The following is a 16,073-nucleotide window of genomic DNA, read 5'->3' on the forward strand; positions in this document are numbered from 1 at the left end:
ATTATCTCTTTTTGCATTTGGCCAACTAGATTACCACCAGAGGATATTTCTTTGTCACTAGAAACCTGCTTTACAATATAACCTTATACCACATTGTGTTACTTTTATTGAATTCTTTTAAATTTTTGCTAAATGAGAATACCTAATGAGTTCCATGGTTTTTCACATTAAGAATCCTTTCCATAATGACCATTTTATGAAGGTTAAAATCAAATTATTGAAATATCTCTCCCTAAGTTCCTACACTTTCCTTTTTTTTATCCCCGTAGCTCATGTACTTGCTTTTTTTTTTACGTTTCTTTTCTGTTTTTTTCTATTTCCATTAGGAGGATTTTACTAAAGGGTGTTGAACCTTTCAGATCTTCTGGCATTATTATACAGCAGACTTTATTAAAAAATGAAAGCCCGATTATTCCTGCATGCCCCCCCACCCATATCTGTACCAAGGAGCAATAGGAGTTTTGTATAATATGATATAAAAAAATGAAAGAAAGCAGTGAAACTAGTTTTTCTCTGACAAAAGTGCCACATACTGGATTAAAGGATGCCAGTGCTTGATGTTGCCTATTAAGACCTTTGACTTAAGAAATAAGTTAGGGAAAAGCTTATTAAACAGATAAACCCAGAAATCTTAGTCACTTTATTGAATAACAGTTTCTCACTCGACATCCATTGGGTGTAATTGGAACCAGTGGAAAGACAGGGTGGCGTGCAGGCACTGCTTTCCAGGATTGTCAGTAGGGACTGGGATTTTCTGATAGTCACAGAAGGATTAGTTTTCAGCAATGCTGGGTAAATTTGTCAGGTGTTTTTAGTTTTTTGCTGTTTAATAAAGCAAGTGTTCTTAAACTGGTTTTGTTTTATGTAGACTTCAAAAGAAGAACTGTAACTTTTATTTGCAGTTCGGTTTATTAGAAATCAAAAGCATTTATAAACATTACCTTGATATGAGGATAAAATTGCCAAATAGGGCATCTAATGTCAGAAACAATTAATACATTTTTAAATCAGTTAAAGAACCAGTTCCATTCATTTAACAAAGCTTAACAACACCTACTATATGCCAGGAACTGAGATATATTTTACTGGGTTTTTAATATTTATTGGAGATTATTAAAATTTTATTAGAAGAATATTTAAACTATTTATTGATTTTGCCTATTTGTTTACATCATCATGGTTTCTCTTTACTTTTACTGATAACCTAATATGAATTAACATAGAGAGCATTTGCTGCAAACCCCTAAAGTATATATCTCCTCTTCACAAGAAGGTGAAATTATAAACAAAATTTTATACTGGCATTCTGCACCATTATAAAGATGACACTTTTTACTCGAGTCATGAAATTTAGATCACAAAGAATTTAGATTCCTCATGGAGAAATTAAACCAGTCTTCACCATCTTGAACTGAATCACTATCACATAACTATTTGGGGGGATATACTGTGAATTACAGATTATTAAATAAAAATGCATTTTGGTGCTTAAGCTGTATTTAATTATTAAATGTAAATGAATTGATGTGTGTAGTATCGTCTATTTTTGCACGTATTCTGAAAGAAACAGTTGGTAAGATTTGTTGTTGGATTCAGTACAGGGATTTTAAAGTTGAATGTGTTTTTACATTTTACCTGAAAAGTAATGGTAAATCAAAGAAGTTAGGAGAAAGGGAGGACTTGCAGTTTAAGACTTTTGTCACTTAAGTGACTTACTGAAATTCTCCATGACTCGGCTCTCTTATCTTTTAAATAAGTACATAACAGTATACATGGTAAATCATGTGTGATTGTGGTAATTAAATAATGTGGGTAAAACACATAACATAGTGCTTGGTACATATTACTGGATGGATGTTAGGTTTTTTTAATCATTATGAATGTTTTTCATGAGTTCTGATTGGGCACAGTAGATTGGAGGTGATGTATCTTTTATGTTAAAATACTTAAGTATATTGATAGGACTGAAATTCAGATAAATGGATCCTTGGTCTTTATCTGAAGTGTTTTTTGTTCTTTGTTTTTTTTTTTTTTTAGTGTTCCATGATTTATTGTTTGCGTGTAACACCCAGTGCTCCATGCAGAACGTGCCCTCTTTACCCATCACGAGGCTAACCCATCCTCCCACCCCCCTCCCCTCTAGAACCTCAGTTTGTTTTTCAGAGTCCATTGTCTCTCATGGTTCATCTCCCCCTCCGATTTCCCCCCCTTCATTCTTCCCCTCCTGCTATCTTCTTCTTCTTTTTTTTAAAACATATATTGTATTAATTCCTAGTACCATATTTTAACAGTTAAAATTTTAATCTGGACTATAACAAGGGAAGTGTACACAAATGATAATGATTAAGACTGGAGCAGGGTTTCAAGCCATGATTGGCATATTGAGCTGGGAAAATCTTTGTTACTGGCAGGTGGCTGGGCTTCTGTATTGAAAGGTATTTACCAGTATTCCACTAGATGTCCACCAAATGGTGAAAACAGACTACCGAATATTTTGGAGCACAAAACTCTCCTGATTGAGAACCAGTGAACTAGGGGGAAACATGTAGGCTTTTTAAAATATATAAAAAGCTTTAGCATATAGAAGAGGAATTGACTGATTCAGTGTAAACCAGAAGACAGAAGGAAGCATTGATTGATAAATCTAGAAAGAGCTTAATAGAAAAACATTGTTATAGATTGAGTTAGCTAAAAATAGAATGTAGAATGCAGTGACTATTGAGTCAGCATCTTCTCAGCTTAGATGAGTGATTAGAGGCAGGATCACAGGGTTGTGCTCGATATTTCTTTCCTGGGAGGGTGTCTGAATTAATCTCTTGGATCACCTTAAATGATAAGATGCTCTCATTTTGGGAGTATAATGATATAGTTTGGGAAATCATTCCAGTTGAGGTTATAGTTGAGGCCATGAGGATAACTGAGCTCGTTCTCTCTGAGAGCAAGAGAAGGTAACAGCATGGTGTGAACTGGGTTTTAGGGAATGTCCATAATTTAAAAGAGGGAACCTGGAATGCAGCGTACCTCACTGACCCTGTAGTGTGTCAGGAAGGATGAAGGGGAAACCAAGAAAGTCAAGGAATTCCTTGAAAAAAATTAATAAAATTGATAACCCCCTAGCGAGTCTTATCAAAAAGAAAAGAGGAAGTACCCAAATAAATAAAATCACAAATGACAGAGGAGGAATTAACAACCAATATCACAGATACAAACAATTATGAGAGAATGTTATGAAAAACTATATGCTAACAAACTGAACAACCTGGAAGAAATGGGATTAATTCCTAGAAGCATATAAATTATCAAAACTGAAATAGAAAGAAATAGAAAACTTGAACAGACCAATAACCAGCAAAGAAATTGAATCAGTAATAAAAAATCTTCCAGCAATCAAAAATCCAGGGCCAGATGGCTTCACAGGCAAATTTAACTAGACATTTAAAAAAGAGTTAATACCTAGTCTTCTCAAACTATTCCAAGAAATAGAAAAGGAAAATTTCCAGATTCATTCTATGAGGCCAGCATTACCCTGATACCAAAACCAGACAAAGACACCACAAAAAGAACTATAAGCCAGTAGCTCTGATGAACAACGGATGCCAAAATTCTCAATAAAATACTAGCAAACCAAATCCAACAAGTACATTTAAAGATTCATTCGCCATGATCAAGTGGGATTTACTCCTGGGCTGAAGATGTGGTTCAGTATTTGCAAATCAATCAGTTTGATATACCACATTAATAAAAAAGGGTAAGAACCCTATGATCCTTTTTGGGGCCCTGGGTGGCTCAGTCATTAAGCATCTGCCTTCAGCTCAGGTCATGATCCCGGGGTCCTGGGATTGAGCCCCGTATCAGGCTCCCTGCTCAGTGGGAAGCCTGTTCTTTCTCTCCCTCTCCCACTCCCTCTGCTTGTGTTCCCCTCTCTCGCTGTGTCTCTCTCTGTCAAATAAATAAATAAAATCTTTAAAAAAAAAAAAGAACCCCATGATCCTTTCAATAGATGCAGAAAAAGCATTTGACTAAATATAGCGTCCATTCATGATAAAAACCCTCAACAAAGTAGGGATAGAGAGAACATACCTCAACATCACAAAGGCTGTATATGAAAAACCCATAGTTAATATCATGCTCAGTGGGGAAAAACTGAGAGCTTTTCCTCCAGTCAGGAACAAAACAAGGATGTTCACTTTCATCATTGTTATTTAATATAGTATTGGAAGTCCTAGCCACAGCAATCAGACAACAAAAAGAAATAAAAAGCATCCAAATCAGCAAGGAAGAAGTCAGACTTCCACTATTTGCAGATGACATGATATTCTATATAGAAAACCCTAAAGATGCCACCAAAAAACTTCTAGAACTGATAAAGTTGTAGGAGGCAAAAACAACATACAGAAATCTGTTGCATTTATATACATCAAAATAAAGCACAGAAAGAGAAATCAAGGAATCCAGCTCATTTACAATCGTTCCAAAACTGTAAGATACCTAGGAATAAACCTAACCAAAGAGGTAATAAACCTATACTTTGAAAACTATAAAACATTTATGAAGGAAATTGAAGATGACACAAAAATGGGAAAACATTCCATGCTCATGGATTGAAAGAACAAATATCGTTAAAGTGTCTGTATTACCCAAAGCAATCTACACATTTAATGCAATTCCTATCAAAATACCAACAGCATTTTTCATAGAGCTACAACAAACTGTCCTAAAATTCGCATGGAACCACAAAAGACCTCAAATCGCCAAAGCAACCTTGAAAAAGAAAAGCACAGCTGGAGGCATCCCAATTCCATACTTCAAGTTATATTACAAAGCTGTAGTATATGGCACAAAAATAAACACCTAGATCAGTGGAACAGAATAGAAAACCCAGAAATGAACCCACAACTATATGGTCAGTTAATCTTTGACAAAACAGGAAAGAATATCCAAGGGAAAAAGGTCTCTTTAACAAATGGTGCTGGGAAAACTGGACAGCAACATGCAGAAGAATGAAACTGAACCACTTTCATACAGAAACACAAAAGTAAATTCAAAATGGAATATAGACCTAAATGTGAGACAGGAAACCGTCAAAATCCTAGAGGACAACACAGGCAGTAACCTCTTTGACATTGGCCATAGCAATTTCTTACTAGATATGTCTCCTGAGGCAAGGGAAACAAAAGTAAAAATAAACTACTGGGATTTCATCAAAACAAAAAGCTTCTGCACAGCGAAGGAAATAGTCAAAAACCTACTGCATATGAGAAGATATTTGCAAATGATATATCTGATAAAGGGCTAGTATCCAAAATATATAAAGATCTAATACGGTGGCACCTGGGTGGCTCAGTCGTTAAGCGTCTGCCTTCAGCTCAGGTCATGATCCCAGGGTCCTGGGATTGAGCCCTGCATCGGGCTCTCTGCTCTGTGGGAAGCCTGCCTCTCCCTCTCCCACTCCACCTGCTTGTGTTCCCTCTCTCGCTGTGTCATTCTGTCAAATAAATAAACAAAATCTTAAAAAATAATCTAATATAACTCATCACCCAAACAACAAATAATTGAATTAAAAAATGGGCAGAAGGCATGAATGGATATTTTTCCAAAGAAGATATACAGGTGGCCAACAGACACATGAAAAGTTACTCAACAGCACTCATCATCAGGGGAATACAAATCAAAAACTACAGTGAGATATCACCTCATACCAATGAGATTGGCTAAAATTAACAACACAAGAAACAAGTGTTGGTGAGGGTGTGGAGAAATGGGAACCTCTTACACTGTTGGTGGGAATGCAAAGTGGTACAAGCACTGTGGAAAACAGTATGGAGTTTCCTCAGAAAGTTAAAAAATAGAACTACCCTCTGAACAAGCAATTGCACTACTAGGTATTTACCCAAAGAATACGAAAATATTCATTTGAAGGGATACATGCACTGATGTTTACAGCAACATTATCTACAATAACCCAATTATGGAAAGAGCCCAAATGTCCATCGATTGATGAATGGATAAAGAGGATGTGGTAATGGAATATTACTTAGCAATAAAAAAACAATGAAATCTTGCCATTTGCAATGATGTGGATGGAGCTAGAAAGTATTATGCTAAGGGTAATAACTCAATCAGAGAATGACAAATACCATATGATTTCATCAATATGTGGAATTTAAGAAACAAAACAAATAATCATAGGGAAAAAAAGAGAGAGGCAAATCCAAGAACAGACTCTTAACAATAGAGAACAAACTATGGTGACCAGAGGGGAGTTGGGCGGAGAGGGAGAGGGGTGAAATAGGTGATGGGGATTAAGGAGTGCACTTGCTAGGGTGAGCACCAGGTGTTGTATGTAAGTATTTAATTAATAAATTGTACACCTGAAACTAATATTACACTATATGTTAACTAACTAGAATTTAAATAAAAATTTTTTAAAAAGGAAATAAAGTATTAAGAAAGTTTTAAAGAATGGATGGCTAGTATTGTCAATTGAAAAGTGAAAGTCTGTTAATAGAGAAAAGACAAGTTTATTTAATATGTAGAAAGTCACAGTGAGGAAAGTATCCTCTAAAATGTTGAATGTTTTATAAACATTGATCATTATTAATTCTAACAACCTTATGAGTATATAAACCAGATGCCACATTGTGAGGAGTTAAATAGGACTAGGTTATGAGGAAATTGACATGAAGGTGGCTACATTGATTACTTGCTTGATAAACTAGAGGGAGCAATAGGGTCAATAAAATAAGGTTGTTGTTTTTATTTTTCAGGAGATATGGGACTTGGGCACTTTTGGAAATCTAAATTAAGATGAAATAAAAAGAAAGTATTAGGGGGGAGATAATTATTAAAAAACAAAAGGCACCTTACTGGTTAAAAAGTTAGGATCACAGGCTTTCTTCTTTTTTTTATCCACTTTATTTGATACTGGATAACAGATTAGGGAATGCAAATGGAAATACAACTATTGTGAGATTACGTGCAAGATCAGAGAGTTCCTAACAGTTGGGGAGGAAAGAGTTTGAGGCTTACAACGCTGGATTTGAATTTTGACTCTACCACTTATTCCCTTTATGACTATCAGCAATTTATTTTGAACTTTCTGAGCATTGGATTTTTCTTTTTTATTCCGTCTGGGAGTGTTCTTATAAAACCAAACCCATGCATCAATGTGAAGGAAGTATTTAGCACAGTGTCTGAAATGTATTCAGCACTCATTGGATAAGTGCTAGAATTGCCATGGTCATCATCATTGAAGGATATTCTAAGATCTTCTCTTCTAGTGAAAAAAGGAGAAAAAGCATATTAAAGAATTAACAAGAGTAGAAAGTGCTAAAATTTGCACAGCTTATGAGTGAATCAATGAAACAATACAAGGATTATCAGTTAAGGATGAAGACCAGGTTTTTTGTTGTGACCAGTGACTAGTGAATTTGCTCATCTCTGGGTCTTTTCAGAGCATAATGTTTGACCACAGAGCAAAGGGAGAGAAAACAGTGATACATGGTTGGAACCAATTAATCAGAGTCACGTGATTCTGTTATTTTGAGATTTGTTAGTCTCAAATCCCACTACTAACCAAGTATCCTACATTTTTATAGCTTATTAAATATTTTGCCTAATATGTATAGACCATATGTATAAACACTGTAACTGAATTATTTCAGTGTAAACATTAGTGTATACCAGGTTTTCTCAGCTTCAACATGACTGATATGTTGGACTGGATAATTCTTTGTCATTGGGGACAGTCCTATGCACTGCAGAGTGTTTCGCAGCATCCCTGGCTCTCCTCATCTGATTCAAGTTGCACCCCTATCAATGTTGCGATAATCGCACAAGTCTTCAGACCTTTGCCAAATGTGCCCTGGGGTGAGTGGGGAACAAAATTGTCTTCAGTTGAGAACCACTGGAATATTCTCATATCTAAAATAGTTGCTAATACAGATAAAATGAATAAACCTCTGAAATTTAAATTTATAAAATTGGCAGCTTTTATGACTCAGTAGCAATTCTAAATAGATTTCTGTTGCTGTATAAGACCAACAGAGCTGTAAATTTACATTCCTTCTGACAGGGAAAATCTTAAAGGTAGACTATACTGTATAACAAAAATATAAATAATTATTCTACCTGTATACTTTTTTACTTGAGAATATTTTAAACACTGCTAATTTATCTATTTTTGCTTTAATTATTTACCAAGTCAGAGTGGTTAGTTCTCTATATTTTTAAATTCTATGAATATTCTTAAATATTTCATTACATATTTCCAATGTGTTAAGCAGAAATTATTTGTGTTTTATTTTCCAGTTGTTTTTTATCCTTATTGCTGGTAGCTGCAGTGGTGTGGAAGATCAAACAAACATGCTGGGCTTCTCGGCGGAGAGAGGTATCAGTAATATTACTTAATCTTTTGTTTAAAGATCTGAGTAAACATAAATCTGTATTGCTTAATTAACATGTGCCACTCACGTACAGAGTTTCAAATCAGCTTTACTTATTAAGATTGAACAAATTGATCTAGAATTTTTAAGCTTTAGAGCAAACTTTACTACTGTCATTTTAAGTCAGTATCTGTAGAAACATCGGTTAATTGCAATGTTAATTGCAAACAGTTACTTTAAATAGTGTTAGAATTCATATTGAATATATGTATTAATACTGTTGATTAAGTGATTTGTAATCTCTTTAGATAGTTATAAAAACTATTTTTATAAGTATCCCTGTTGTAATTTAAAATAAAATTCTCAATGATAAATATTTATTTTTGGTTTTTATCGCCTAGATTTTTTTAAGTAAGCAAATCTTTACCATTTCATGATTATCTGATAATTCAGGTATGTTTGAAGTGCACCTCAATTTGATACATTTCTGTGTCAGAATTAATCATTTATGTTCCCTCTAATCCTAAAATTGATAAAAACAGTAGTACTCTTACAGAATAACTAAGGATATAAATATATTAGATAGTTTCTTAACTTTGTATATATTAGTTAATTGAAAGGAACAAAGCAATATAATAATCTGGGAATACAAATGTGCAATAGATTTATTGTTCTATACTTATATAATGAAAAAGCAAGTTTCTGTTTTTATTATTATAGTCTATGAGTATTGATATTAGCATGCTGTTATTAGCATTATTACTGTTCTATTTGCTGATGCTTTTCCCAGTATATTTATATATATATAATTTTGTGCAACAATATGAAGCAGTAGTATAATTGCTTATCATCTTTTTCTCCACATATAAAATAGTATATTCAAAGATTTAAAACTAATCCATAGAGTATTCTAAGCTATATAATTAGTGAATGAGAATGAGTTCTTCTTAATTATTCTTCAGTTTTCAAACATCCATTAAAACTCAGTGCTGCCTATAATATATTTGCAAACTTGACAGCCCTCCCCTAGAAATAAATAATTCATCTTGATCATCTCTGTCTCTCTGATTTTCAGTATATGGCCAAGGCAATATCAATGAGAATATACTTGGGATGACCCTATGATAAAAGTACTCCAATTAAAAAAATCTTATTAAATATAAATACATAAATATTTGGCAAGAAGTGGAATTCTGTGTGGAAGTGAGCAGTCTTCTACACATGTTAAACCATCTGTTAGATGAAATTATGGATTCAGGAAAGTAAAAACAATCAGTAGGCAGGCAATGTGAAGGCCTTCCATAATGGCATAGGCCAAATGACAACTTATGCTTCTAATCATTAGAAAAGAAGTCAAGATCAATCAGGGAGCCTGGGTTCTGACCTCAATATGACTAACACTGTTTAAATATCTGATTTCTAAAGTTTATAAAATGGAACTATATGAATGTAGCATTGTGAAAAGATCAGTATACAACTCTGTCATTAACTAATTTCTGAAAATGGGTAAGTGTCCTAAATGAATTTCCTTTCCTCTAAAGAGAAGGGATTGTACTATATAACTAATCCCTCAAGCTCTAGAAATATTTATATATAATAAATAAGTTTAGAAATAGTGTTAAATATTTGAGAAAACTAATGTGAATAGTTCATTTACCTATAAAACTTTCATACTTCTCAAGATGAGAAATTGCTTTTGGTTAGGATTATATCAATTCAAGGAAATAATGTTTTGCATATTAGAAGATCTGGCAAGCTGATATTAAACTTTAATTTTTAAAATACAAATTTAATTTATATTTTTATTGGAAGTCAAAATCTTTCAAAATATGTGTTGCACATGGACAGAACAAGGGAGAAATAGGAAGGGAGACCTAGATTAGGACAACTGGGCCATTTCTAATCTGTGCTACTAAATATTACCATGTCTTCTTGATCTTCCCTCATTACAATGCCCCTCTTTCTAGAGCTCATCTAGGTAGTGAGTCTTATAATAATGATTGAATTTAATTTGCTACCTCTACTGAAGTAGAAAATTTATCTTGTTGAAAGGTCATGTGATGTTTATAATATCATGTTAAAAATATTGTGAGGTGTTTTCTCAAATATAATTTTACTAATCTTTTGAATACAGAATTCTAAATGTCTTGGAAACCATTCATACTTGGATGCCCAAGTAAAGATGCCATTTTGATGACTCACACATCTGTTATTAGATAATAATTTTATATTATTAAAAGGTTGTCATTTTGGTCTTAAAGACCCAAAGACTTTTAACTACTATTATATTTGTTGTAGCTAATATAATAACTCCATTTTTAGACTTTATTTGGATAGAGGTTAAAATGTGTTTTTATTTGATCCTCCCTTTTTTCAGTTTTAACTATTAGGTTAACACAAATCTTACCAAAAGGGAAAGATCCCAGTATGTTTTCTTTCTGTGATATGTCACTTTCTCTAACATTAAGACATCAACTATTGTAAGCCTCAGAGGACCCCTATGATTAGTACAATGGCAATTTATTTGTAACAATAAATGAAAATTATTTAAAGGATTCTCCCTTCTTACTATTTCTGTGATTTTGTTAGAGGAATTGTACTATTTGCTTTTCTAAATATTAGGAGGGGGTTAAAATGAAAAAAAAAATCTTTGGGTTTTTAAAATATATTGTTTAATTCAGCCAGGGATGTTGCTTTTTTAAAAAGAAACTATTTCAAGCTTTGGTTTCTATATTGTTTTTGTGGTATAATTTTAGTAACAGAAGCCTATTATTGATGTAACACTTTTTGAATAACACTTCTGACAATTCAGGGGCTCTTAAAAACACAAAAACACAACTACAAAGGATTTTTATTTTAATATACCTCTTCATATAGGAACTTCACATTCATTTCTATGATAACCCTATTAAGAATATGAACATTTTATTGTGGGTGAGGTGCTGTGCTAATGAATGGAAACAATTGCTCAGTGAAAATATTTTAATACACTAGAAGGATGAGGTTTTTTTTTAATAGTTTGTGCTTATTACAGAGGTATTAAAACATTTAATTTCAATGTTATATTCAATTTTAGATAAATAGTCATTACATTACAAAAATATTTGTTAGGAGCAAGTATATGTTAAAAGGAGTCTCTTGAAATATTGTCATGCTTAATAATCTTCATTTTTAAACTGAAATTTGAGTTTTTAGTAAGTACCATAAGGCACAAACCCATCAAAATATTTTAATTACTGCTTGCATTGAATATATTTAATCTTATATTTGACTAAGGTGAGTGAAAATATCCTGCATATCTTAATAGTTACAAGAATTTATTTATTTTTTTTGGTTAAAAACATTTTTTCCCACATTTTGAGTAGTTTAATTATAGTTTGCCTCAGTGAAAATCTAACAGCAGGGGTGTCTTGGTAGCTCAGTTGGTTAAGGGTCCAACACTTGAATCTGGCTCAGGTCATAATCTCAGGGTCATGAGATCCAGCCTGGGATTGAGCCCTGCCTCAGGCTCCTCACTGGGTTCAGAGCCTGCTTAAGATTCTCTCTCTCCCCTCTCCCTCTGTTTCTCCCCGCCTCAATACCTCCCACTACTTGTGCAGGAGTGCACATACTTTTCTCTCTCTTTAAAAAAGAAAAGTCTGGGTGGCTCAGTTGGTTAAGCACCCAACTCTTGGTTTTGGCTCAGGTCATGATCTCCGGGTCCTGGGATCGAGCCTGTGTTGGGCTCTGTGGTCAACATGGAGTCTACTTGTCTCCTTCTTTCTGCCCCTCCTCCATTTGCATATGCACACGTGTGTGCGCACACTCACGCTTTCTCTCTAAAATAAATAAATCTTTAAAAAAAGTCTAACTGCAAAATCCATATAATAATAGATTCCATTGGCAAATGTAAGGTTATTTATCTTTTAAGAAAATATTTATTTATTTATATATTTGAGAGAGCAATCATGGTAGGGGCAGGGTAGGACGAGCCAAGGGAGAGAGAGAATCTCAAGCAGACTCCCCACTGAGCGCCAAGCTGGAGTGGGGCTCCACCCAGGGCTCAACCTAATGACCCTGATGTCATGACCTGAGCCAAATCCAAGAGTCGGTGGCTTAACTGACTGAGCCACTCAGGGCCCCTAAGGTTATTTCTAATCAACTTCTTGTTACTAGTGGGTTTGTGTGTTTGAATGATTATTTCATTTCCTATATCAGCAATTTTTCCTTCTTTAATTCTCTTAAACTTGCAGTCTTTAAAAGTTTAAAAAAGTATATTAATCTGGAGCTTTACCACATTATTTGCTTCTTTCATAATCAGGTATGCTTTTCTAATGCTTAAAAATCAATAAAAACAACATTGCCTGAGATAAGACAATGTCCACTGAGTGACTGACCTTGTGTTTATGATGCGCTACTTTCTTGCACATTTCATAATCATACTGCATGAAACCTAAATTTGAATTTAGCATTATCAACCTGAAATTTGAGTTAAAAATAAACTAAAACCCAGAGATAGGATTCTAGTAGCTCTGAGTAGCAAACTTTTCTAGAGGCAAATACATTGCTTTTCTATCTATATCTAATTGTTTTATGGGCATAAAAATAGAAGAAGTAATAATATCATTAAGTTATACTTTACTGAGGTCATGTCATGGGTAAATAATTAATGATAGAATATTCTCTGAGAATATTCTAAATTTGTGGTAAATGGGTTCTTACTATTAATGCAGTGTCTCAGTGTTTTATGAAATGAGTTGCTCTACCTCCTTAGACACCCAGCTTATTTAGAGAGAGAGGAGTGAGCACAGTGAAGAGAATAATGAGAAAATGTTATTTTGGGTGGAGAAATTAAACTTAATTAATTATATACTGTATATGCAACTTCTGATAGAATTTCTTAGTACTTTAAGAATCTATTTTATATAATTTTAAACATTTTAATATCTAAAGATTTCCATAAAACATGTTCTTTTGTCAAAACAAGATTTTTTTAAACCATAAATAATGCACTCAAATAAATCTCTCTCTTTGCATTTAATGGTCTTAGTGTTAATTTATTTTTTCTTATTTTCTCTTATTGCATTTCAAAATGTAATGATTCCCTGGCTTTAATTTTTTTCACTTTATCCTGTAAGACTACAAATTACAGATGTTCATCATGCCTATTTATATTATAGTTCTAAAAATTAGCCTAAATCTACTTAAAAATGACTTGAAATGAGAAGTCAGATATGTATGGGGGCATACGATTTGAAAGTTAACTGATTCTTGCCTTCTATACCTGTTGCCAAAATCTTATTGTAGATATAGTGCTTTCATTTTGTTCAATTTAGTAAAGATGGATTAATCTCTTGCAATATTCCAGACAGATTGATAAATAGTGCAGGTTTAAAGAAAAAGACACAGATCCTTTTTTTTTTTTTTTTTGGAAATTCATAGTTTTAGCAATTTCAATAAGATACACACACATACATGTACACAATCTCTAAGGAACACTTCAATTTACTTTGTTGTGGTGTCATCCATTGGGGGAGATATAGTATATTAAAAAGTTTTCTGGAAGTGGGATTAGTAATGGAAGTAAATGTAAACTGTTGTATAACTGTACATAGAGTTAATTTCTAAAAAAAATGAGATAAAAACTTTTAGCATTGTTTGTACTATACATTTATTAATACAATTATAACAATTGCCTAAAATATAATATTTATTGTTATCTTTAATTTAGACCCAATTTTTTATATAGCTTAATAAATGGCCCAGAATATTGAATTTCTGTCAATAAATTTTAATCTGATTCAACATAATATGTTATATATTTGATACATACACACAAATGTATCTCCTTATATATGTCTCTGATGTATATGTGTTTTTATACTAAAAAAATTCATTGTTTTAAAATTCCAATTTAACTGAAGATCCTGTATTTTCATTTGCTCTGCCTGGCAACCCTGTTTCCAATACAAATGCTCACTCTGGAGCTGAGGGGTAGCTTCAATGCTACAAAATCCACATGGACTGAGAGAGAGAGAAAGGACTAATTCTCCAAAGTTAAATGTTGATTTGTTTTCAAAACAAGGGGGAGTTATACTGGACAAACAAAAAATAGAAAATGTTTGCTTTGCATATTACTTATTAAAATTGAAAGAAAAACTCTGACTTAACAACTATATTTATAGGAATATAAAACATAAGCCTGCCTACTTTTTCAAAATATATTCATACAAAGATACTTATAGAGGGTTTTTTGTATATCAACAGGTTTATGTCATTCAAAAGCTTCTTGAAATAATTATATTTTCTTATAATGGGATATTATGTAACTGGAAACTAAGAATACAGTAGATAGGTATGTGTAAAATGAAACATTATTCCTTCATTCAACAATATTTAATGAACAATTAGTATTGTTCCAAGCACATTTTTAGAGGAATATAGCCACAAACAAACAGGAATCACAGTTCTTGAAAACTACAGGTCTTAAAAATATGTTATTAACTGGGACATGCTGATATATAGTATTATAATGTTTCCATTTGTGTAAATCACACACATAAACACCCACACATGCATTTATTCATGGAGATTTTGAGAGAATTGCCAATATTATCTCTGGATTGTGGGATTGGTATTTGGTAAAAAAGAATGATTATGTTATTTCATAATTGTAACACAAACAACTAAATTTCAGGAAAGTAGAGGGCACAATCTAACATTTTGGTGTTGGGCATTTAACAAAAATAGTATTTCATCCTCACTCTAGAAGATATATATTATTTCCCTTTTAGCTATATAAGGAATTTGAGGGGAGTTGTGTGCAATGATCAAAGCTCATAAGTAGTAAATGAAAGAGCAATGATTTTTAATTAAGTTTGTCAGATTCCAAAACTCAAGCTCTCTGAACCATACAAGGAACATTAAAGATAGCCTGAGTTTGAACAGGTTTGATTTACTGCTTATAGTCATAGTTGACCACTTATAATAACCTATGAATCTGCCATAGGGGAATATGATGTATTTCAGCTAATATTATGATAACTCAATCATTATTTGATATACTACTTAGAAGGAAAATACAGTGACAATTAAACTATCCCATAGTACTCTTACCACTAAGAATATTTATTTTATACTTACTGAAACAGCTCTTATAGACTTACTTAGATAGAGATTTTATTATATATCATTCACATAATATACATCGAAAAGAAAGTATAAGCAGTAAATTGGTAAGGTATTGCTAAAACTTATTCACATTCATAGTCCAATTTTTTATAAATCATTTTTGATTCAGGTAAAAATGTTTTGTATCACATAGTATCATTGACTAGAAGAATTTAATTTGTGTCTGTGCAGGGCATGGCATATATATCATAAATGCCCTCTGGGTCAGTTGTGGTTGTGTGATTTCACTGATTATAAGACACATGATGGGAAAACAAGGGACACCTGGGTGGCTCAGTAGTTAACTGTCGGCCTTCGGCTCACAGGATCCCAGGGTCCTGGGATGGAGCCCCATATCGTGTTCCCTGCTCCACAGGAAGCTGCTTCTCCCTCTCCTACTACCCCTGCTTGTGTTTCCTCTCTTGCTGTCTCTCTCTCTCTCTGTCAAATAAATGAATAAAATCTTAAAAAAAAAAAAATGGGAAAACAAAATGTCTTAGAATCAAAATATGGTAGGGCCTACTTTATAAGGTTTTTAGT

General features: G+C 33.0%; 1 protein-coding gene across 1 annotated transcript in view; it reads left to right on the forward strand.

Moving 5' to 3' along the window:
- The window catches only part of ATRNL1 (attractin like 1), an 891,320-nt gene that overhangs the window by 424,672 nt on the left and 450,575 nt on the right, over window positions 1–16,073 (forward strand). Inside the window, 1 exon segment of the mRNA XM_027596871.2 lies at window positions 8,311–8,389. Within this exon segment, the coding sequence (XP_027452672.2) occupies window positions 8,311–8,389 (79 nt within the window).

This window comes from Zalophus californianus, chromosome 15 (genome assembly GCF_009762305.2).
Source record: "Zalophus californianus isolate mZalCal1 chromosome 15, mZalCal1.pri.v2, whole genome shotgun sequence".
NCBI lineage: Eukaryota > Metazoa > Chordata > Mammalia > Carnivora > Otariidae > Zalophus > Zalophus californianus.